At 41.8% G+C, this 23,941-nt stretch overlaps 1 protein-coding gene across 1 annotated transcript in view; it reads left to right on the forward strand.

Moving 5' to 3' along the window:
* The window catches only part of ppfia4 (PTPRF interacting protein alpha 4), a 907,198-nt gene that overhangs the window by 614,933 nt on the left and 268,324 nt on the right, over nucleotides 1–23,941 (forward strand). The window contains exon 2 of the mRNA XM_068057116.1: nucleotides 14,227–14,328. Coding sequence (XP_067913217.1) covers nucleotides 14,227–14,328 — 102 coding nt within the window. The remainder of the gene's footprint in view (nucleotides 1–14,226; nucleotides 14,329–23,941) is intronic.

Here is a 23,941-nt window from a genome sequence, read left to right on the forward strand (position 1 = left end):
TTTGTTTTTCTAGCTTCCATCACTCTGGTATGTCTGTTTACATATCTGTCCAATAGGCATTTCAACTATTTTTTTCTCTGCTAATGTTTGTTTATACGGTCGTTCAGTAGGCAGGTCTTCACGGTTGATTGGTTTCAATAGTTTTTTTTAAACTTTGGCTGAGTGAATGAAAGCTCTTCATGCTCGATTGGTTTGATGATTTTTTTAAAGCTTTAGCTGCAGGCTGCATGAATGGAAGATTTGCGTGCTTTTTGCTGTCAGGCACCTCCTGTTTTGGTGCAGAACCTGATCAGCCTGGGGGAGCCTTTGAAAACAATCGATCAGCCTGAGATAGGGATTGGGTTTTCCCTGTTTTTTTAATTGAGCTTTTAAAAAAAATCAACTTTGCAAGCACCTCAAAGCCTTTTTGCTAACGGGGATTCCTGGATCATCGAGACAATGACTCACCCGATTGCAGTGATTGATTTGCAGCCTGTCTTTCAGTGCTCTGTCTTATACAGCTTGAGGTAAGTGTTTTCCTCTTTCCCTGTTTGGGCCAGTATTTTTTTTAACTTTGTTTTAGCTGCAGGAAGGTAGTTTTTAAAGCTGTTTTCCCTGTGGTCTTCAATTTAGACTTTGTCTTCTCACCACAGCTGCCACCATGTAATTAATTCTTTTTATGTTGTCTGATGCAACATAAATGAGATGAATGGAGTTCTGTTGGTTAAAGGTCTCAAAAAGTTTTATTCCAGTTCAACTAATATACAGAGTACAGAGTTAACTATTTACAGAACTTGCCTCTAGGTGTTACAGTAGCAGAGTGACTTAGGCTCTGAGCACACTTAGATCTTAAAGGGACATCACTCTTAAAGGCAATCACACAACAAGGTCATTGACCTGAAACAAAAACTCTGTTTCTCTCACCGCAGATGCTGCCTGACCTACTGAGTATTTCCAGCTTTTTCTGTTCCTATCGACATTACTCTTAGTTGCATGGAAAATCTAGGATTGTTCAGTTTATGGAATAAAGTAATGGGTAAAAATTATGCGGTTCCTGTTTAAGTCTACATCTTGAATGGCATTTATAAACAAGCATCCCCTTTGGTCAACTGGCAATTCAACTGCCACATGTAAAAGAAAAATCTGCCTTACCCTGTTTGTTCTAGCATCTAGGAATCATCTCAAGTAAGTTGTCCGTGGTTGCTTTCTTTACTCGTTTCTCTACAGTGTTTTAACTTCAAGTTAGCATTTTGAATTGACTTACTATCAGGCTAGCTGTTGGACTTCTCTCAACTGAAGTTGACAAAAACATAGCATTTCCATGTACAGTCTTGTTTCTCTTTCAAACTCCTTTTGACGTTTCCTGTTCAAACTTCTCCAATCTCTAAGATCTAGGGCGGTATTTTCAGCTGATAAAGATTAGATCATAGAGCAAACAATAGGAAACAAGGACCAAAAGCAGAAGATGCTGGAAACACTCAACATCTCCAGAGAAAACAGACAAGTTAATTACTGAAGTGATATTCACTTCAAAGGATGGAAGGAAGCATAATAAAAGAAATTGAATGCATTGAAGAAACACAGAAAGTGTATGAAGGCTGAGGCAGTGTTGAGTAATGTAGGCTTGAACTAGAAAAGTTGGCAAAGTGGTAGGGAATCCACTAGCCTGAGAAGAAAAAAAGCAGGCCAATGCCAAGGGTGCAGACTGCCGCATCAGCACTGTGCTGCAATGGGAGATCCCAGTCCATCTACCCTCCACTCATTCCCATAAACAGGCTGTTTTTGGGGTCAAGTTTTCAAACAAAGGTTGTACTAAAATATTGCAGTAAAATGAACTTTATTGAGTTGGGTTGGCTGCAGCATCTACAAGCAAATAGTTTATAACCTGGTGGACCTTGTTGATGGTGACATTTTGGTTGCCACAATATTTACCTGTGTTTGAAGTCAGCTGATTGAAATTTGGTCTGAAAAGAGCTTAACTCAAGACTGCTGCTCGAGCTTTAAAGATATGTATTTGAGAGACGCAGTTGAATTCTTCTTTCAGGATGCCAAGCTGAGCTGAAAGTATTGTCACTGACGTCATTGCTTAGAAATCATATTGTGGACACTCAGTCCATGTACACAGAAGGCACCAAGATAGGATGTTCTGTTAATACTGTGAATTCCACTGCTTTAATGCGCTCAAAAATAGAATATCTCCACTCAGATTTTCACTTAAATCCATCAAAAGCTTTATAATAATTTGTGTGGAAATGCGGAGTAATCAGTTCAGCCATGAACTTATTGAATGGCGGAGCAGGCTTGAGGGGTCGAGTGGCCTACTCCTGCTCCTAATTCATATGTTCGTAAGTGTTTTGCTGTTCAATGTTGCAGGGAATTAATTGGAACTTCAATTTTTCTTTATTAATGGGCAATCATGGATTTGGGTTGAAGCTACGTAGCCTCATTTCTGTAAATGGACTCATGAATGAGAAGTACAATTTCTCAATTTATGTACAATGCAAATTGGGGAGCACAGTTAATACAAAGAAAGAATATGATAAAATACAAGACGATGTTCACAAACTTGCAGAATGGGAGTGTAATTGGTAAAGGAATTTCAGTATATATAAGTGTGGAGCAATGCATTTTGTTAGGAAGAATAAAGAAGCCACATACTTTTTTGGATATTATTTTAAATGGAGTTGAGAAACAAAGGAATCTAGGGGTACAGTCATATGTATCGCTGAGCAATGCAGGTTATTTTTTTTAAAAAAACAAGCACTGAGCTTCATTTTCAGAGGGAGAGAATGAAAAAGAAGGGGAGTCATGTTAAATTTGTATAGAACCTTGGTTAGATCACACTTGGAGTACTGTGCACAGTTCAGGTCTCCATATTATAAAATGGACATAGAGGCACTGGAGAAGGTGCTGGGAAGATTCACATGAATGATACCAAAACAGAGATGTTGTAAGTATCAGGAAAGATTGAACAGGCTGAGGCTTTTTTCTCCTGACAAGAGAAGACTGAGGGGTGACCTGATGGAGATCTTTAAGATTATGAATGGTTTTGATAGGATAGATGTTTCACTTGTAGGGAAGACCAAAACTAGGTGTCATAAATATAAGATAATCACTAATACATCCAGTAAGGAATTCAGGAGGAACTTCTTTACTCAGAGTGGTTAGAATGTGGAGTGTGCTACCAAAAAGAGTAATTGAGACAGATAGCATAGATGCATTTAAGGAGACACTGGACAAGCACATGAGAAAGAAAGGAGTAAAAGAGTATGCTGTTAGTGTTAGATGAAGAGGAGTGGAAGGCAGCTTGTGTAGGTGATATTCACTGGCATGAACCAGTTGGGTCGAATGGCTTGTTTCTGTGCTGTAGACTTGATGTAACTTGATTCGTTGAGGCCGATGGTGGGAAGATGTTTTTTTTTAAACTGTGTCTTACCAACAGCTGTCACTAGTGCATTCACAAACTTACTTTGGGGTTGCCACTGGTTGCAAGAACCACATGTTGGGAGCTGGCAGCATAGTTACCTGAGTGGTAGGCTTTTTTGTTGGTGGAATTAGGAAGCTTCAGTGATGACATGTGACTGAAGACAGTGATGAAGCAGGCTTCAAGATTATGTGTTATGGAAAGGTAAATGGTGATACGTTTATTTCACATGCATGTGAGTGTTCGATTTCAAGATAATCACAGTTAAATGATAGGCTGCTCTCCATAAAAAGAGGTTAGTATGTGAAATTTTCTGCCACAAACCATTGGTGCAGCTACCTGGATAGGCACCGACATGTTGCACCATGGACATTTAATGAAATTATTGATGCAGCCACAGACATGGAGGCAATTAATCTGTATATAAAGTGTACAGCCAATCTAATGCCATCAAAATACAGTCCTATTTAAAACACATTTCTCCCTTTAAATAAAGTAGCTAAGCATACAAACATCAATGGAGAGCATCACAACTGTATTAGCTAGCTAGCAAGCAAAATAGTATGCAATGCCAATGCGAATTACTTTTGTTGACAAAGTAGAGCGAGCTACACCATGTCAGTGGGTGGCAGATGGACCTTATTGGATGAACTCTGTCGATTCACACTATGGCAGGAGTACAAATTCATCCAATAAACCATGAAACTCAAAGAGAGGATTGTTATTGTGGTCATTGAGGTGAGGCAGTAGAAACATCAGCAATATGAAGACGGACCATTTCTCACACTGCTCTTGTCACAAGACAATTTAACCCATGGTCAATGTTTGTGCAACTTCTCCACCTGCTTGTAATATATGTGTCTGAAGACAGGGCAGCCAACAAAAGGGCAGTGATCTCCGAATCATGAGAATTTTATATGATGGAGCAGATAGTACTTCAGAAGAGTCATTTAAAACAGAAAAGCAGAGTGTGACAGGAAGGGACAGAGAGATTAATGGTAGGTAGCCAAGATTAGTTTATTCATCTTGACAGGCTGTTAAACTAGGTTTTAGATTCTAAAATACAGAAACAACAGAATCTCTCATGAACAAAATGTCATTCGCTCACCAAAGCTACTGACAAAATTAGATAAAGACAATTACAAATAAAGAGCGCCCTTCAGTTCCTCCAAATGGCAATTCTCTTAAATTCACTTATGTTTATATCTCAGTCTATCATTGTCGATCCCGATTCAGCTCTGACAAGATCATTATTTACAAAATGCTTCTCTGCAAAAGGTTGAGCAGTTGTTATTGCATGTATTATTCAGTTACAAAATGTTTAGTCACTAGCTGTAAGATTGTACTCCAGACTAACCAATTTATGTCCATGTAAGATTGTACTCCAGACTAACCAATTTATGTCCAAACTAAATCTGTTTCCTGTTAGCAAAGGTGCACTTAAAAGGTAATATAATTAATTATATGATACAGACAACTTTCAAATGACATAAAAATAGAAGCAAAATACTGCTGATGCTGGAAATCTTAAACAAAAACAGAAAGTTCTGGAAAAAATCAGCAGGTCTGGCAGCATCTGTGGAGAGAGAAGCAGAGTTAACATTTCTGGTCTGTGACCTTTCATCAGAATGGGCCAAGGTTACAAATGTAATAGGTTTTAAGCAAGTAAAGCAGAGCTGGGGGAGAAAGAAAACGAAAGGAAAGGTGTGTGATAGGATAGAGGGCTGGAGAGATTATCAGACCAGGAGGTTATGGGGCAAAGGCAAAGAGAGTGTGCTAATGGTAAGCTGAAAGCCAAAGCATTAGTGCAGAGAGTGTTAATGATAGAAAATGAATAGCCCTAGCCAAAAGCACAAACATGAAAAACCCAGTTTAAGGCAGGCACATGGTACAAAAAAAATAAAATAATAAAAAAGGGGCTAGTCTTGCTCTGAAATTGTTGAACTCAATGTTCAGTCCGGAAGGCTGTAGGGTACCGAATCAGAAAATGAGGTGCTGTTCCTCGAGCTTGCGTTGATGTTCACTGGAACACTGCAGCAGGCCAAGGACAGATGTGGGCATGAGAGCAGGAGGGTGTGTTGAAATGGCAAGCAACCGGAAGCTGCAGCCCTCTGTCCTATCACACACCTTCCCTTTTGTTCTCTTTCCCCTCCACCCCTGCTTTACTTGCTTAAAACCTTTTACATTTCTAACCTTTGCCAGTTCTGATGAAAGTTGTACTTCTTTCAATTTAGTATACTGTATTTTCTGCTCACAATGCAGTTTCCTTTACATTGGGGAGACCAAATGCAGATTGGATGACCACTTTGCGGAACACCTCTGCTCAGTCTGTGAGCATGACCCCGAGATTCTGGTTGCTTGCCATTTCAACATCCCCTCTCTTGGAGTTCCAGGATTTTGACCCAGCGACAGTGAAAGAACAGCGATACAGTTCCAAGTCAGGATGGTGTGTGACTTGGAGGGGAACGTGCAGGTTTGGTGTTCCCATGCATCTGCTGCCCTTGTCCTTCTAGGTGGTAGAGGGTTTGGAAGGTGTTGCCAAAGGAACCTTGGTGAATTGCTGCAGTGCATCTTGTAGATGGTACACACTGCTGCCACTGTGCGTCAGTGGAGGAGGGAGTGAAAGTTAAAGTTTGTGGATGGGGTGCCAGTCAAGTGGGCTGCTTTGGCCAGGATGGTGTTGAGCTTTTTGAGTATTGTTGGAGCTGCACCCATCCAGGCAAGTGGAGAGTATTCCATCACACTCCTGACTTGTGCCTTGTAGATGGTGGACAGGCATTGGGGAGACTGGAGGTGAGTTACTGACCACAGAATTCCTAGCCTCTGACCTGCTCTTGTAGCTACAGCATTCATGTGGCTGGTCCAGTTCAGTTTCTTGTCAATGGGGACACCCAGGATATTGATAGTGGGGATGCAGCGATGATAATGCCATTGAATGTCAAGGGGAGATAGTTAGATTCTCTTGTTTAAGATGGTCATTGCCGGGCACTTGTGTGGCACGAATGTTACTTGCCACTTATCAGCCCAAGCCTGGATGTTGTCCAGCTCTTGCTACATATGGACATGGGCTGCTTCAGTATCTGAGGAGTCGTGAATGGTACTGAACATTGTGCAATCATCAGTGAACATCCCCACTTCTGACCTTATTATGGAGGGAAGGTCATTGATGAAGCAGCTGAAGATGGTTGGGCCTAGGACACTGACCTGAGGAACTCCTGCAGTGAGGTCCTGCGACTGAGATGACTGATCTCCAACAACCAAAACCATCTTCCTTTGTGCTAGGTATGATTCCAACCAGCGGAGAGTTTTCCTACTGATTCCCATTAACTCCAGTTTTGCTAGGGCTCCTTGATGCCATACTTGGTCAAATACTGCCTTGATGTCAAGAGCAGTCACTCTCACCTCATCTCTGGAGTTCAACTATTTTGTCCATGTTTGAACCAAGGCTGTAATGAGGTCAGGAGCTAAGTGGCCCTGGCGGAACCCAAACTGAGCGTCACTGAGCAGGTTATTGCTGAGCAAGTACTGCTTGATAGCACTGTTGACGACCCCTTCCATCACTTTGCTGATGATTGGGAGTAGACTGATAGGGTGGTAATTGGCCGGGTTGGATTTGTCCTGCTTTTTGTGCACAGGACATGCCTGGGCAATTTTTCACATTGCCGGGTCGATGCCAGTGTTGTAGTTGTACTGGAACAGCTTGGCTAGGGTCACGGCTAGTTCTGGAGCACAAGTCTTCAGTACTATTGCTGGAATGTTTTCAGTGCCCATAGCCTTTGCAGTATCCAGTGCTTTAAGCCTTTTCTTGATATCACGTGGAGTGAATCAGATTGGCTGAAGATTGACCTCTTTGATGCTGGGGACCTCAGGAGGAGGCCAAGATAGATCATCTCCTCAGCACTTTTGGCTGAAGATAGATGCAAATGCTTCATCCTTGTCTTTTGTACTGATGTACTAGGCTTCCCCATCATTGAGCATGGGGATATTTGTGGAGCCTCCTGCTCATGTCAGTTGTTTAATTGTCCACCAATTGTAGACCAGTTCATATTGCCTTTGGCGAAAAGCATACAGTGTAACATGGGTGTGATTGAAAATCTGTACTTAGTCCCCTCACATATTGTCTGCTCAGCATTGTTACTTGGTTGGCCTGATTTGTAGTAGTCACGTGCTGGGTTTATTCACCTGTACCTTGTTGTTTTTTTGGACTGGGGGATGATTGTTTTTAGAATTCAATTGATGTAGTAAATACACATTCATTTTTCCTGGTGGTGATATTCTAAAGTGAGATGTCACCTTTCCCCACAGGCTGGGGAAACATTTGTCAGGTGTTCAATAGCATCCTCATCCATTCTTGAGGTCCCAAGCAAAATTGAGCTGTTTGCCATGCAGTGTGCATTCATCTCGCTGTTCTGATTCTTTGTGACATTAATCTGCACAGTTCAGATATGCATGGGTTTTATTGTTGAGAAATGTTGGTGCACTTGGTTGATGATTTTTTTCAAAACTTGGTTGTACATCCAATAGTCTGTCAGAGATGTTGAAAATGTGTTGATTTTTGATCTTGCAGCTTGTTTATACTTGTTTCTACTCTGTGCCTCTCCTGTTTGATATTGGTTTATTCTGATATTCCTTTTGTGTTTTCATTTTGGTCCAGTCTGGTGTGTCTTTTGGATTTGGTCGACTTTGACATGCCTTTTGTGTTTAATGTGGGTTCACTCTGTGCCTCTTGTGACATTGGTCTATTCTGGCATTGCTCTTGTTTTTTGATGTGCTGCATGGCTGCATGTTAAACCAGTGAAGTGATACTCATAATACAACCATCAGTTGTCCACCTCCACCTCATATAGTCATCAGCAGACATGTATCTTCATGTGGCCTTTCATGTGTGTCTGACTCTCTGTTTACACTGGTTGTAGGAGTCAGTATACAAAGGAGGAATGGCAGGCTTAAGATTGTGACCTGCACCAAAGTGTTACTGAGTGAGCTGGTGTGGCTTTTGTGTTTAACAGTCTAGTCTGGCATGCCTCTCATGTTTGATTTCATCTTTTCGGACAGCATAAGCTAGATTTTCCTGTCCTAAAATAGGACAGGAGCACTCCTGGCCAGAAGTTCCTGCACTTCTGGCATAGGCCTGACCCTTGGTAGGGCCTAGCGTTGTTGGAAAATCAGATGCATGACAGGCCTCGGAAATGAGGACCTTCAGGCTGTGGACAGGTATAAATAACCAGAAGTTCCTGATTTGAACTGATTATCCTGGAGGGTGATTGAAACATTAAAAAAACAACAAATTCTCATCTTTTCTTCAGCCTGCTTCTAGGATCCTTGAAGACCTCCTTGTTAGTGAGGGTGCAGTAGCAGGCCATGGTCCCATGTTTCTCTGGGTGTCCTCATACTAGGCCAGACAGCAAACATTTGAGCTGGAATTTGAGGTGGGAAGTCTGGGCAGGCTTTTCCTATTTCATTTGAATGGCTCCAACTGGCCTCTGTTATGGAGTCTACATGTGCAGACTGCTATCTGAACAGTTGACCTGTTGAATGTACTGCTAGGTGCACTGACTTTGGATTCAAAGCTTGTATTTTTTCTGAGACAGTCCTTTACTGGAAAAGGAAACCGGAAGCTTCAGAGTTCTGTGGAATCAAACTGGATGGAACCAGGCAAAGCAAATAGTCATATGATCAGAGGTGTGATCAGAGACGTGACTGGAGCTCAGGTTTCAGTTTACAAGATTGCAGACTGCAGTGTTGAACAAACAGCAAGTTGTTTTAAAAACAAGACAAGCAACTGTGATTGGGACCTGTTTTTCTGGGAGCTGGCCCTTAGTAAATACAGGTTGCTACAGCTCTTTTTGGTGCCTTAAAGAGTTACTTGTGGAACCACACCATTAAGACTGTAGTCAGTGGGACTGAGGGCATTCAAAAGACGAGAAGACCGAAACATTGAAGGGAATACTGCAACGCTTGCTTTCGAAGGGCAGGCATCACATCTGTGTCTGCATCTTGGAAGACAGGATCTGGAGGTCACCTTGAAAAGTTCAAAGGTCCAAAGGACCTTTTGGTCATAACTCGTGCTACCTTTGCTGAGGGGACTGCCCAAAAGACTCATGAGATCTATCTTGCAACTGATAGTTAATATGTAATTATATATCGACTGTGATTTAACTGTTAGTTCATGTTTAATTTATGTTGGTTTTGGTTTGAGTGTTGAAATAAAATTTATAAAAGTGAAAACATGTCCATTTGTTTTGTTTTCTAAATTGGGGCCGGTGGATTGGATTCTTTTGGTTTGTGATCTCCAAGGGAATCATAACACCTGTGCCTCCTGCAGATGCAGGTTAACTCTTCCTCTCTCGGAGAGCGCTGGAAATCCTGGGCCAGCATAAAAGGGACAGAGAACGGGATCTTGGCTGCTTAGGTCTGACCTTTGCAGGATGAAAAAAACTATTTTTTTACGGGTTGAGGTATGGTAGAAATGCGGAAGTGGTGGGTTCAAATTCCACCATGACTGATTGATTGTGAAATTGAATTTAATAAATTTGGTAATATATGGCTTAACATCAGAGAAATGAAAACCGGCATTTTGTTGTAAAAACCTGACTGGTTCGCTGAAGTTCTTCAGTGAAGGGAACCTGCCTGCACCTGCCTCTAGTCTGGCACAATGTGGTTGACTCTTGGATGGATAAAGGAGGTGAAAACCATAGTTATACGATGCTTTCAGTTTTTCTTTCCCAATGGATGATTTCAGTCTTCCTTGTCTATATTTATTTTCTAATATTATACCATATGGGATACAAATAGTCCATCTTTCATTGGCGTTTAGTTATTCCTGTGATGCTTTTCTGGAATTGTTCGGAAACTATTTCTTATTGAGGAAAATTATTTATCTTCATTTTGTTTTTATTTCATCATTCCTGATGGACACGTTCAACAAAATTGTCTGCAGTGAAATGTTTTATTTGGATAAGATATCTTTGAATTAAAATTGAGAAACTAGCCTACAATAGGTGACTGAATCCTGCTGATTCTTTTGACCCATCTCCATGTGAAATTCCTTCACCAACTGTGCAGCAGAATACCAGAATTGAGATTTTGAAGTTCACTGTACTGTGGCTTTATGCGCTTCAGTTCCTTCAGCACAGTCCAAATAAAACCAAGGGTAACAGGGACAATTCATTGAAACGTTGTCATTGTGCTCAGACAGCCCTGTTGTAACTGGAGCTGTTGGATGTGAAGCTGGCCTAGAACTTCTCATTGTTTTCATTCTGAATAGTTATTGCTGTAGAATCTGGAGAATGCAATGTTCTTGGGAGACAGTTGTCAGGGCCGTTCTTTGCATTCTGGAATTTGTATTGTCTCGAATCCTTTAGTTCTTGATGTTAGTGAATACATGACATTAAAACAACTAATATTGCTGAAAAAATAGAGTTGTTTAACCCTTACTGCGAACATGTTTCTCATGGGTCTTGGCATTTTTGGCTCTCTACAAGATTGGTGCAATGTTATTGTATGTATTATTAAATAACTTAACATTTCATTTGAGGTAATTTATTTGTGTTTTCACCTTCTTGCTATAGATTTATGATGCACGTTGTGCTTTCTTCTCTCTGCTTTGTTTTGATTTAATGTGAAGTTAACACACTCCAAGTCTCCGAGAAGCTTGTTTTATTAAGTCTATGTTTTGAGGGTCTAAACAAACTTCTCTTCCGATACGTTGGGTTGCTGGTTTGACATTGAATGTTCTATTAAATATGCCTGGCTAATTGGGTTGATTTTCTTTTGTTTTGCCCTCCCTAGTTTTGTCACCTTTTCGCTTGAAAATTGTGATTTATTTTGGAGGATTGGTCCCATGGGTGCTGGAAACTTTCTGATTTGCATGGCCATTCTTCATATTTGGACTCAACTAGCAAGTGCCAGCAGACTATTCAAGCTGGAGAAGACATTGTAGCCAAATCTGACTCTTCTCATTGATGTCCAAACTCACAGAATCACAGAATGATTACAGCACAGAAGGAGGCCATTTGGCCCATCTTGTCCATGCAGGCTTTCTAGAAGAGCATCTCAGCTAGTTCCATTCCACCACCTTTTCCCTATAGCTTTGCAAATTTTTCCCCTTCAGGTTCTTATCCGATTCCCTTTTGAAAGTCATGATTAAATCTGCCTCCACCACCCTTTCAGCCAGCAGTTTCCAGATTTAAACACTCATGTCATTGCTGGTTCTTTTGCCAATCTCCTTAAATCGCTGTCCTCTAGTTCACGATCCTTCTACCAATGGGAACAGTTTCTTTCTATCTGCTCTGTTCAGACCCCTCATGATTTTAAACACCTCTATCAAATCTCTTCAACCTTCTTTTCTCTAAGCTTTTCTAATTTATCAACTTAACTGAAGATCCTCATCCCTGGAATCATACTCCAAAACCTTTTTTGCACCCTCTCCAATGCCTTCACAGCCTTCCTAAAGTGCAATGCCCAGAATTGGACACAATACTCCAGTTTAGGCCAAACAAGTGTTTTATAAACTCAGTGCCTCTGTTTATCAAGTCCAGGATCCCGTATGGCTTTTTAACCACTTTCTCAACCTGCCCTGTCACCTTCAATGATTTGTGCACATTTGCCTCCAGGTCCCACTGCTTCTGCATCTGCTTTAGAATTGTATCCTTTAGTTTATATTGATTTTCCTCATTCTTCTGATCTGTGGAGGTGGATGATGTGGGCTTGGTTGTTCATGAATATTTTGTGTCTGTCTTCACACAAAAGGGTTACACAAGGGGGTGAATGACACAGGCATTGTAGTTAAGGAGGAGTGTGAAATATTGGATGGAATAAACATAGTGAGAGAGGAAATAGAAGGGGTTTAGTGTCTTTGAAAGTTATAAATCACCAGGCCTGGATGAAATGTATCCCAAGCTGTCAATAGAAGCAAGTGAGGAAATAGCGGAGGCTCTGAACATCATTTTCCAATCCTCTTTGGTTACAGGTGTGATGCCGGAGGACTGCTAACATTGTACCATTCTTTAAAAAGGAGAAAGGGATAGACTGTGTAATTACATATCATTCAGCCTAACCTCAGTGGTGGGCAGATTAGTGGGAAAAATTTTGATAAACTGTATTAATCTTCATTTAGAAAGGTGCAGATTAATCAAGCACAATAAGCATGGAATTGTTAAGTGAAGATTGTGTCACACTAGCTTGATTGACTCTCCTTGTCACCCCTGAAAAAATTCAATGGGGATAGCGGCTCACCACCAGCTTCTCAAGAGCAATTAGGGATGGGAAATAAATGCTGGTCTTGTCAGTGATGCCCAGATCCCGTGAATGAATTTAATATAGTGTCAGCTCCTGTACATGTATAGTACACAACGGGGACAAGGCAATGATTCACTCGTGTCTAGTACTGTGTGTCTCAGTGTCTCCATGTCTGTATTTCTGTCACGTTTAAAGCACTAATGATACATTAGTGAGGAGTCAGTCTCTGAAATAAGTGTCTCAGTCTGTGGTAACATAAAATGGCCACTGTGAACAAACCTAAAATGACTGACTGATGTTTGTGGATATCCACAGATGCTTTGCACTTTCCATCATGTGTCACTGGATTGTGTAATCAAGAGTCAGAATCCAGACTGATTCTTCCATGGTTTTGCAGACTCTATCTCTTTATTTCCTCCTTCCCCAAGCCTGAAGATGCTTATCTCAACTGTTGTGTTCCTACTGTTGACCCAAGATGAGCTAAGTCAGCACAGAGCAGAGACTGAACCTGGGGGTGCCTCGGTCTACATAGCTTAACACCAAATGGTGCATTTATCCAATTAATGGCTAATCCACTAGTGTGGGACATTGCTGTGCCACCTGATCCACCTTGGCAACATCACTTGACCCAGCCTTTCCCTCTCCATCACTGCCACTAATTAATGTCTTTATCATCTTGAGGCTTGAATTCTTCAATGCTTTACAAGTTAACACCCACACTTACACTCTACATAAATTATAACTCATTTAGAATGTCACTACCCATGTAATTACTTGTTCAAAATCCTCTAATTTTATTACCCCAGCCAGGTACCACTGACTCCCTGTGAACTTTGAAATCAGTTTCAAAATCCTTATCCTAAGAGCTTTGCTATACCTCTGTTGTCTCTGGAGTTTTAAGTTCCAACTTGCCTATTTCACTACTTTGACAATGATCAGCTTCTCCTTGTGCTCTTCATACACCATGGATGGGTATTCTTTCTGCTATTGTCCCAAAGCTCTGGTACTCTGCCCCAAAATCCCTCCAGCTTTATAATCTCCCTATTGCTTTCAAAAGCCTTCAAGAAAAACATTCTTTTACCAGCTCTTTCAACCTTGTCCCCAATTTCTTTTCTTTCCTCCTGCCCAATGTAATAGTGCAGGTTTTATATTATTGACAGTGATATTAACCTATCCTACGGGTGTTAAATTGTAAAATACAGTTGTAAAAAACAATGTGACCGTAACACTTTTTCAGCTCCAACTTTCCAAGAAAGCCAACAGATTCGTTAAGGGAAAAATCATGCTTAACTAACCTGCTGGAGTTTTTTGAGGAGGTAACAGAGGGTTGATGGGGGTAATGCTGTTGATGTGGTTTACATTGACTTCCAAAAGGCATTTGATACAATGCTGCACAACAGACCTGAAAGCAAAATTAGAGCTCATAGAATAAAAGGGACAGTAGCAACATGGATATGAAATTGACTGAGCGACAGGAAACAGAGAGTAGTGGTTAATGGATGTTCTTTGGGCCCTGAAATGCTTGAATGTATTATATTTAATTATTACTAAACCGATGTGCCAATCTTTTGTTCCTTTTGCAGGAGTTTGCTGCACTAACAAAGGAATTGAATGCCTGCAGGGAACAACTTTTGGAGAAAGAGGAGGAGATCTCTGAACTGAAAGCAGAGAGAAACAATACTAGAGTGAGTAGACCAATCCCATTTCACAGGATGAGTTGAAGGGATAACTATTATGAGGTTCAATTTAGAAGGACATTGGCAGTAATATCAAACAAGTCTATATAGAGAAAAATACACCGGTATGGATCAGTTGGTCCTAATTCTCTAATATGTACATGGCTGATTGTGGCTGCTGTTATAAATTTATCTTATTGCTGGTGTGCTAAGGTATTTTTCCATTTCCCCTGCTGTGAAACCAGGCTTTAAGAGTTCAGCAGGACAGTAGAGGCCTCTCCCATGGATTTGTTTCCTTTTTTTTATTCATTCATGGGTTGTGAGCATCGCTGGCAAGGCCAGCATTTGTGCCCATCCCTAATTGCTCTGCGAAAGTGGTGGTGAGCCACCTTCTTGAACAGGTATGCAAGTTTCTGAATTGCATTCAGTACTTCCCAGAGCTGCTGGGATCAGGCATTTGGTGGGTGATGTATTGAGTTGGTATTCTGCTGCTCTGTGGTGCCGTATCACTGTGTCCTCTAAACATTCCACCACTTCTCCCCCTCTCTTGCCGATGATACTGTCTGATATTGTGGTAAAGTTCTGTCGATGCCAATAATCCTCAACATTTTTTCCAAGTGATTATTCTTGAAGTGCGAGTCCACAAGCTGGTTGACTTGGGAGAGAGATTTATCACACCCAATCCCAATACTGTTTTCATTCGACATCATACCTTCCAGCAGGCTTAGGATATTTCTTAAAAACAAAGACATTTGTGTTTTCCTCTGGCTCCTAATGACTACCAAGCTTGATCAGTTTCCTTAGCATGCACTAAAGATTAAATTTCAAACCTTCCTAGTCTCTGTATTTCAGTATCACTCTAGGCAGTGAATTTATCCAATGGCCCCTTGGATAAAATGCAATGACAAAACGTCTTCTTAAATGGAAGCTAGTTGGACTGAACAGTCTGTTTCTGTGCTGTATACTCTCTGTAACTCCAGGTAAATGCTTTGGAGAAGTTTGCATTATGGCATGATCTGACCCAAGCAACTAACCTGGAGGAGTGGCAGGTGACCTTTCAAAGCTAACAGTTGAGGCATTTTCAGGCAAAAATCCTAAACCTGTTGGCTTAAAACAAATGCTTTCTTTCATGATCTCTATTATGCACCAATGATGACTGAAGATCAAAGAATAGCTATTTGTTCCTCCATCTGTTCGGGTTTTGTATAACACAGCAGCTGAGCACTCCCTTTAATTGTTTACTCTAAGTTTTGATAGTAACTCATCTATACTGGTTCCAATATATTGTTAAAAGTCTTTATATTGTGTCATCTTCTAGTATATTCTTTTAATTTATTCTCCTAGTTTTTTACCCATTGCTTTAAAATCAGCTCTTCTGAATTCGATTGCGTTTATTTTATCATTTTTTCTGGCCCATGACATAACGTTGGATTAATTCACAGATTGACTGCTGATACCCTGATGCTCCTTAGTTAATCAAGTATGCTGTCTTCCAAAAAATAAAAAAACAAACTTAACTGCTTAAAAAGCAGAAAATGCTGCAAATACACAGCATGTCCAGTAATATCTTTAAAAAAATAAATGACAGATTAATGTTTCAAGTGTAAGATCCTTTCTGAACCATGAAAGATAATCAAAAACCTTTGTGGAGTGGAAGAGCAATAATGACCAGACTAGGGCAAGATATCCAGTTGTCGAATCACAGAAAAGAGGTTAATGGATGGAATGATGTGCAAACTGTTTAATTGAAAAAGAGAGACCTGTTGAGTGGTATAAAAAGCTATTTTATAGAAAAACTTGCATTCATATAATGCCTTTCATAACCTCAGGATGTCCTAAAATGGTTTACAGCCAATGAAGTATTTTACAAGTGTAGCCAGTGCTGTAATGCAGGGAAATGCAGCAGCCATTTTTTGTATATTCAGATCCACAAGCAGCAAGAGGGAATGACCCGATAATGTATTTTCGCGAATTTGGTTTCGGGATAAATATTGGCCAGGACACCGAGGAGAACTCCCCTACTGCTCTAAGAAATAGTGCCACAGGATGTTTATGTCCAACTGAGAGGGCAGACAGGGCCTCGGTTTAGCACATCATCTGAAAACAGAACCTTAGAAATTCCCTGACCAATGCAGTGGAGTGTAAGCCTAGATTTTGTGTTCAAGTCTCCAGAGTGGGACTTGAATTAACAACCTTAGGCTTCGAGGCAAAAGTGCTTCCACTGAGCCACAACTAAAGAATAAAAGTGTATGTAAATAAGTGAGCTGGTGAAAGGTGCAACACATATTACCATATGAAAAATGGTAGGGAAGTGGGAGGAAAAAGAGAATTAGAAAAATACTCTTTTTGCAAGGCTGACTGACCTGTTGTCCTTTTCCATCGTTTCTCTCTTTAATTTTGGAACTCCTATTTCTTTTTTAAAAAGTTCTCCATCTTCTTGCCCTTTATCTTGTATGGGCATTTCAGTGCTTTTAAACCACCTTTTATATACAAATTTAAACTTGCTATTGTTGCGGAACCATTCCAACTAATCATAATCCGCTAATGAAAATTTCATTGTTTTCAAGGAAGGGGCAAGGACATTCTGATTTTTCTGTCTTCCTTCCAAATTGAGTTGTATTTTGCTGAATCTAAGATAATTCTTTGATAGCTGTCAAATTCTTAGACATGAGCAGCTAAAAGATCTATATAATCTCCCTTTCATTTTACAATCTTCAAACACTGTTGCATAAAACTTCATTCGCACCCCAGCTTTAATTAAGCCTTCATTCAGCCAGCTATACTCCACTTCCTATTCCAACTGCCACTTTCAGCTTTTCAGTTTCCATACTATGTTTTTGTGATCCATTAATTAGTATTAAGGCCAACTTCACTCATATTTATCCTTTTTACAAGATAGCCAGATTTCTTTTCTTTAGCAAAGCCTTTATTTATTAAAGTTTCCCCTTCTTTCCTTTTGACTGCTTAACCTTTTCTAACTCCTACTTACTTATGTGTTCCATTCCCTAAAAAAAAGCTTTATTTCTTGGTCATTTAAAATTTTTATGTTCATTTTCCTTCTCTCTTCAGCTCTCCCAGGGCCAATTCCTGTCCAAAGGGAAGGCCTGTTACCATCTACCATGCCTTATTATTTCTGACTGGGCTGCTGGATGTTTTAGACTAACTTAACAGTGAGTCAGTCTCTAATTTTTTTCCTTCTCCACTCCTCTCCCCTTCCCTGCCCAGACTTCAGTGAAGACTTATTATTGTATGATCGCTTCAAAAGTGATGTCCCTTTAAGAATTTAGTAAGCTAATGAGCTAAATACCAGGATGTAGTCATGTGACTAGAAGCCATAGTTACTCTGCAACTGTAACATTCTAGACAAAAGTTCCGTATTTAGTTTGTTCTGTATTGTATACACTAGTCTAGCTGTTAATAAACTTTTTAGAGATCTTCAAGGAACTGGAATCCACATACCTCATTTTGTTGCTAAAGATAACATAAAGAACACATGACATGGTGGCAGCTGTGGTGAAAAGACAAGATATAAGCTTGAAGACCATTAGTAAAACAGCAAACAAAATTTAAAAGCAGTACAGACAACAGAAGAGAAAATTTGAAGCAACAAATGAAGAAACTTTAAAAGAAGGAAGGATTCCCTATGCCTTCTTAACCACTTTATCCACCTGTCCTGCTAGGTTCAGGATCTGTGCGCATTCACTCCAAGGTTCCTTACTTCCTCTACACTCTTCAGAAATTTCCCATTAATTGTGTATTCTTTTGCCTTGTTTGACCTCCCCAAATGCATCACTGTCTGTGACACCTTCCATTACTTTGCTGATGATTGACAGTATACTGATGGGGCAGTAATTGGCCGGGTTGGATTTGACCTGTTTTTTGTGTACAGGACATACCTGGGCAATTTTCCACATTGCTGGGTAGATGCCAGTGTTGTAACTGTACTGGAACAGCTTCGCTAGGGACGTGGCACGTTCTGGAGCACAGGTCTTCAGTACTATTGCCAGAATGTTTTCAGGGCCCATAGCCTTTGCAGTATCCAGTGCCTGCAGTCGTTTGTTGATATCATGCAGAGTGATTCAAATTGGCTGAAGACTGGCAAATGTGATGCTGGGTACTTCAGGAGGAAGCCAAGATGGATCATCCACTCGGCACTTCTGGCTGAAGATGGATGCAAATGCTTCAGCCTTATCTTTTGCATTGATGTGCTGGGTTCCCCCATCATTGAGGATGGGGATATTTGTGGAGCCACCTCCTCCAGTTAGTTGTTTCATTGTCCACCACCATTCACGACTAGATGTGAAAGGACTGCAGAGCTTAGACTGGATCCGTTGGTTATGGGATCGCTTAGCTCTGTTTATTGTTTGCTGCTTCCGCTGTTTGGCACGCAAGTAGTCTTGAGTTGTAGCTTCACCAGGTTGACACCTCATTTTGAGGTAAGCCTGCTGCTGCTGCTGGCATGCCCTCCTGCACTTTTCATTGAACCAGGGTTGATTCCTCTGGCTTGATGGTAATGGTAGAGTGGAGTATATGCCAGGCCATGAGGTTACAGATTGTAGTTGAGTAAAATTCTACTGCTTCTGATGGCCCACAACACATGGATTTGCATTGTTCTGTTCGATCTGTTCTGTTCGAACAGAACTGTTCGAAATCTAACCCATTCGGCACAGTGGTAGTATCCTACACTACACGATGGACAGTATCCTCAATGTGAAGAAGGGACTTTGTCTCCACAAGGACTGTGCGGTAGTAACTCCTACCAATACTGTCATGGACAGATGTATCTGTGGCAGGTAGATTGGTAAGGACATGGTAAAGTATATTTTTCCCTGTTGTTGGTTTCTTCACAACCTGCGGCAGACCCAGTCTAGCAGCTATGTCCTTTAGGACTCGGCCAACTGTCAGTAGTGGTGCTACTGAGCCACTCTTGGTGATGGACATTGAAGTCCGCCACCCAGAGTACATTCTGCACCCTTGCCACCCTCAGTGCTTCCTCCAAGTGGTGTTCAACATGGAGGAGTACTGATTCATCAGCTGAGGAGAGCGTTAGGTGGTAATCAGCAGGAGGTGTCCTTGCCCATGTTTGACCTGATGCCATGAGACTTTATGGGGTCCAGAGTCGATTTTGAGGATCCCAGGGCAACTCCCTCTCGATTGTGCCACCACCTCTGCTGGGTCTGTCCTGCCAATGGAACAGGACATACCCGGGGATGCTGATGGCGGTGTGTGGGACGTTGCCTAGGGGTCCCTTTTAGTCTTCACCTGTTCTTATTGTAACAGGGTTGTATTTTAAAACACACTGTGTTTTGAGCTCCCGCTTGGTGAATCCTTATTGACCACTTTCCAATTATAAGGCAAAGAAATGAGCACAACAAGCTTCCTTAGGTTTAAAGAAGAAAAGTGAAATTTCTTAAAACTTAAACTTAAACTCTAATGCAGTTAACGCCTACGGCTATATGACGCGCCCACGCTAGAATGCATACACGAGACATACATGCAAATCAGGACAGAAAAGAGCAGAAGAAAAATAAAGTAGAGAGGTTTGAGGCAATATCAGAAGAGTTTTTTATTTACTGTGCTTCGAGCTCACTGTCGTCCTTTTGTAAGTAGTCTTGCTTTTCATTGGGGCCCAGTATTATTCTTAAACCTTGTTCACTGTAGGAGATTTTTCTCTCTTGGGATTCATGTGTCTTCAATGGGTCTTCAGTTCCGTGAGAAAGAGATGGGAGCAGACAGGAAAGAGGTGTTCTCAGTCCAGGAGAAAAGAGCTTTCTGAGTTTCAAACACTCTGTGGCAAGTTCAAATTCAAAAAAGCTCCAACAGCCCAGTTAGTCATGTAACTAAACTGGCCTGACCAGGTCCTCTGTATATTGGAGAAGTAGGGACTGGGTCCTTTGTTTCAACGCTATCTGCCAGTATGCAAAAAAGGTCTTTCCTGCGAGGGGCCTAGCAATTCCTTGTGATAGGCTCTCTTTTCTTTCCAGCAGCAATTTTAAGTTTTAATGTTCATGTGGCGAAATAACATGTGCCTCATTCTCGGCATGTGGGGGCTTGCATGACACTTCCACAACCAGGGGAATGAAATGCAATTTGAAAAAAACGGGGCATTTCATTACAAGGTTTGAGAGAAATATAAGATACCGAAAGAAAAAACATGCATTTCTCTCATTCATTTCCATTCATTCATCAATTTTAAAGCTTATTAAATGGTGATTTCTGGGTGCCAGTGCTGCTTTAATTTTCCCTTTCTTTTCTCGGGAGAGTTAGTAGTGGGCGGGTCTATCCTGAACTCTCTGAGTCATGCAAAGATTTTTGACTTCAGGGGATGGGTGGGTCCCTTTTCCTCTGACTGTTGGGGAGGATTCTTTGTTAATCTCCCCTTTGTTCTCTGTGGCACTCCTACCTGCAGACATGACTGCATTCTCCAGTGTCACTTCGACTAGGTGAAGCATCACCCTCACGGTTTCTGTGCCCCCTAGAAGGTCTCTCTTTGTCTCTGCAGGTTCCTGTAAATGCTGTTAGCAACTCTGCTGGGGTGCTTCTAGAGTCTGCATTTACATAGGAGGATGTGGTGTCTAGCTATTCACATTTTCTGAGGTTGGTTGACCAGACAGTAGGGGTTTTCATCCGGGATTCTTCCTAGACTTCTTTTAACCTGCCATCTTGTCACCTTTTTCCCTTCTCTTTCTAAACTTTTGCCAGCCATATGCCTGTCTGTCCCCTTTTGTTCTCAGCGGGGGTCCCTTACCTTTCACCAGCCCTCTGCTGGAGGGTCCTCCGAACATTGGTACAGGACTGAGGGTGCAGGCTTCACAGTTGATTGGGGTTTCCCCTCAACCTGGCACATGTGACAACTCCTGCAGAACTCCACCACATCTTTGTGGAGTTTTGGCCAGTCAAACTGTTGTCTTATGTGGGCTTTGGTCTTTCGTATACCGGCATGTAGTCTCATGGGACCTTCTTAATATTTCTCCCCCGTACCCCTGTGACACCACTAACTGGTGAACTACTGTCCATTCCTTGCCCTCAGGTCTGTGAGGAGAACGCCATATCCTCACCAGTACCTCATTCTTTAAGTAGTAGCAATCAGGGACTCCCTCTGCTTCACTTTCAGACTGGGCAGCCTGTGCTAGCTCTCGCAATACTGGGTCGGCTTGCTGAGCCTCAGCTAGGGAAAATCAATTTAATTCATTCCCTAACTTCCCTAGGAGTCTCCTAACTTTCCAAAGAAAGTCTCGAACAGGCAGACCTCATGGTCATTTGCCTGCAGTGCCAATGCAGTCTCCTCTGAATGAGCGGATTTGATCATGGCTTGATCCGCTACACATTCAGGGAAACTGCAGGGGACCATCTCTTGCCACTGCCCTGTCTGTCTGACCTCCTGCGGTCTTTCTTTCAATACTGGGGGTGCTACTACCTTCACCCCCACCAGATCATTACCTAGGAGCAGGTCAACCCTGTCTACAGCCAAACGAGGGACAATCCCTACGCTCGGTCCCGAAACTAGGTTGCACTCCAGGTGCACCCGGTGTACAGGTACAGGCATACAGTTCTAGAGTTGCCCTCCAATACCATTCACCACCATTCTGGTGTTCACTGCACTCTCTGGGGGAAAGGTCAGGCCTTTTCTGACTAAAAGGGATCTACTGGCCCCTGTGTCTCTGAGAATCACTATGGGCTTGCTGGCCCCACTGAGTATGGGGTTACTTTCCCTTCAAACTCAAAACCCTGATAACCTTGAGGAATCCTATTAACTTTTCCTGCACTGGCCATAGTAAGCTTTTTGGATTGCACTCTTACTGCAGTTAAAGCCACGCTTGTTCTGCTGGGCTTTCCATCAGGGTCCTGTCTTCATTGAGCAGGAGTACCTTGATTAACCCTACAGGTTTCTCCTTTAGCTTCCAGCAGTCAGCTTTTAAATACCGTGCCTTATTACAATGGAAGCACACAAGTCTCTGGGTCTCACTCTTGCTCACAGCACTTTCCTTTTTGGCTGGAGGAGGGCCCCCTCTGTCTCCTGTTTTCCTCTCTCTCCCAGGACTGCCTGGGCAGTGATCACCTCCCCACCCTTTGTCCTTTTCGGATTTGTGAGGTGATTAGGAAAGGTTCTCACCTGGGAAACCGATTTATAAATTAAAGCAAATATCTTCCAGAACAGCCGCTTGCTGGGCTCCCTGAACCTGCTGCTCCTCCACATGGGTATTTATTGAGAGTGGGAGAGAGTTTTTAAATTCCTTTAACAGAATTACTTCTCTGAGAGTCTCATAGCTCAGCTGTGTTTTAAGAGCCGTCAGCCACTGGTCAAAAGCCAGCTGCTTACTTCTTTCAAACCCCAGATATGTTTGATTAGTTTGCTTTTTGAAGGTTTTAAACTTTTGGCGGTAGGCTTCGGGTAATAATTCATATGCTCCAGGGATAGCATTTTTGGTCAGTTCATAATTTGATGAACTCTCATCTGGCAACAAGGAATAAACCTCATGGGCTTTTCCAGTTAGTTTGCTTAGTATTAAAAGGGACCAGGTCTCAGCAGGCCATTTTAGCTACCTTACCAGTTTCTCAAAAGACACAAAAAATGCTTCCACTTCCACATCTTCCTCATTGAATTTTGGAATTATTGAGTGAGTTTTAGCAATTTTGTACCCAGCCCTGAATTACACTTCTCCATATTGGCAATGCTTTCACTGGGGTTACTCTGCCACCCCTTAGTTAATTCAAGCCACTTCAGCTCTCTCTCTTCGGATTCTTTCTGCAATATTCTTTCTCTGTCTCTCTCCTCTCTCTCTCGTTCCTTCTCCTGTCTTTCATTTTTCTCATGTTCCTTTTGGAAGGCTCCCTCTTTCTCCCTCTCCTGCCTCTCTCTCTGTTTTTCTCTTTCTTCTAATTCAAATTCCTATTGTATATTTGCTAACAATCTCTTTGGCCTCCTTATCTCGAGAGACAATGGGTAAGCGCCTGGAGGTGGTCAGTGGTGTGTGGAGCAGCGCCTGGAGTGGCTATAAAGACCAATTCTAGAGTGACAGGCTCTTCTACAGGTGCTGCAGAACAATTTGATTGTCGGGGCTGTTACACAGTTGGCTCATCCCTTGCGCCTCTGTCTTTTTTCCTGCCAACTGCTAAGTCTCTTCGACTCACCACACTTTAGCCCCGCCTTTATGGCTATCCGCCAGCTCTGGCGAACGCTGGCAACTGACTCCCACGACTTGTGATCAATGTCACAGGATTTCATGTCGCGTTTGCAGACGTCTTCAAAGCGGAGACATGGACGGCTAACAATACGCTGTCAGACTCTGCTTCTAAGCCTGTTTCTACTTCTTCAGATTCAAGGGGAAAATGGTGGGCCACTGTCCTGAGGAGTTTAGAGTTCCTAGCCTAGCCACATATGGTGATCCCACACTGCTCAGCCATTTTTCTCTGCTCCTCCATAGACAGTGCTTTTAACTTATCCCAAGTTACTTCACTGTGGCTTGGAGGGCTACTCGCTTCAGTTGCAGAAATGTTAGTATCCAATCACACACAACCACAAGAAAACCTGTATTAATCTTGCTCTTTTGACTTTTTTTGTTGCTTGGGAACAATTTGGTTTCCCATTTCCAATTTCTCTCGTTCGCCTATGGGTAAATTC

This window comes from Heterodontus francisci, chromosome 25 (genome assembly GCF_036365525.1).
Source record: "Heterodontus francisci isolate sHetFra1 chromosome 25, sHetFra1.hap1, whole genome shotgun sequence".
Lineage (NCBI taxonomy): Eukaryota > Metazoa > Chordata > Chondrichthyes > Heterodontiformes > Heterodontidae > Heterodontus > Heterodontus francisci.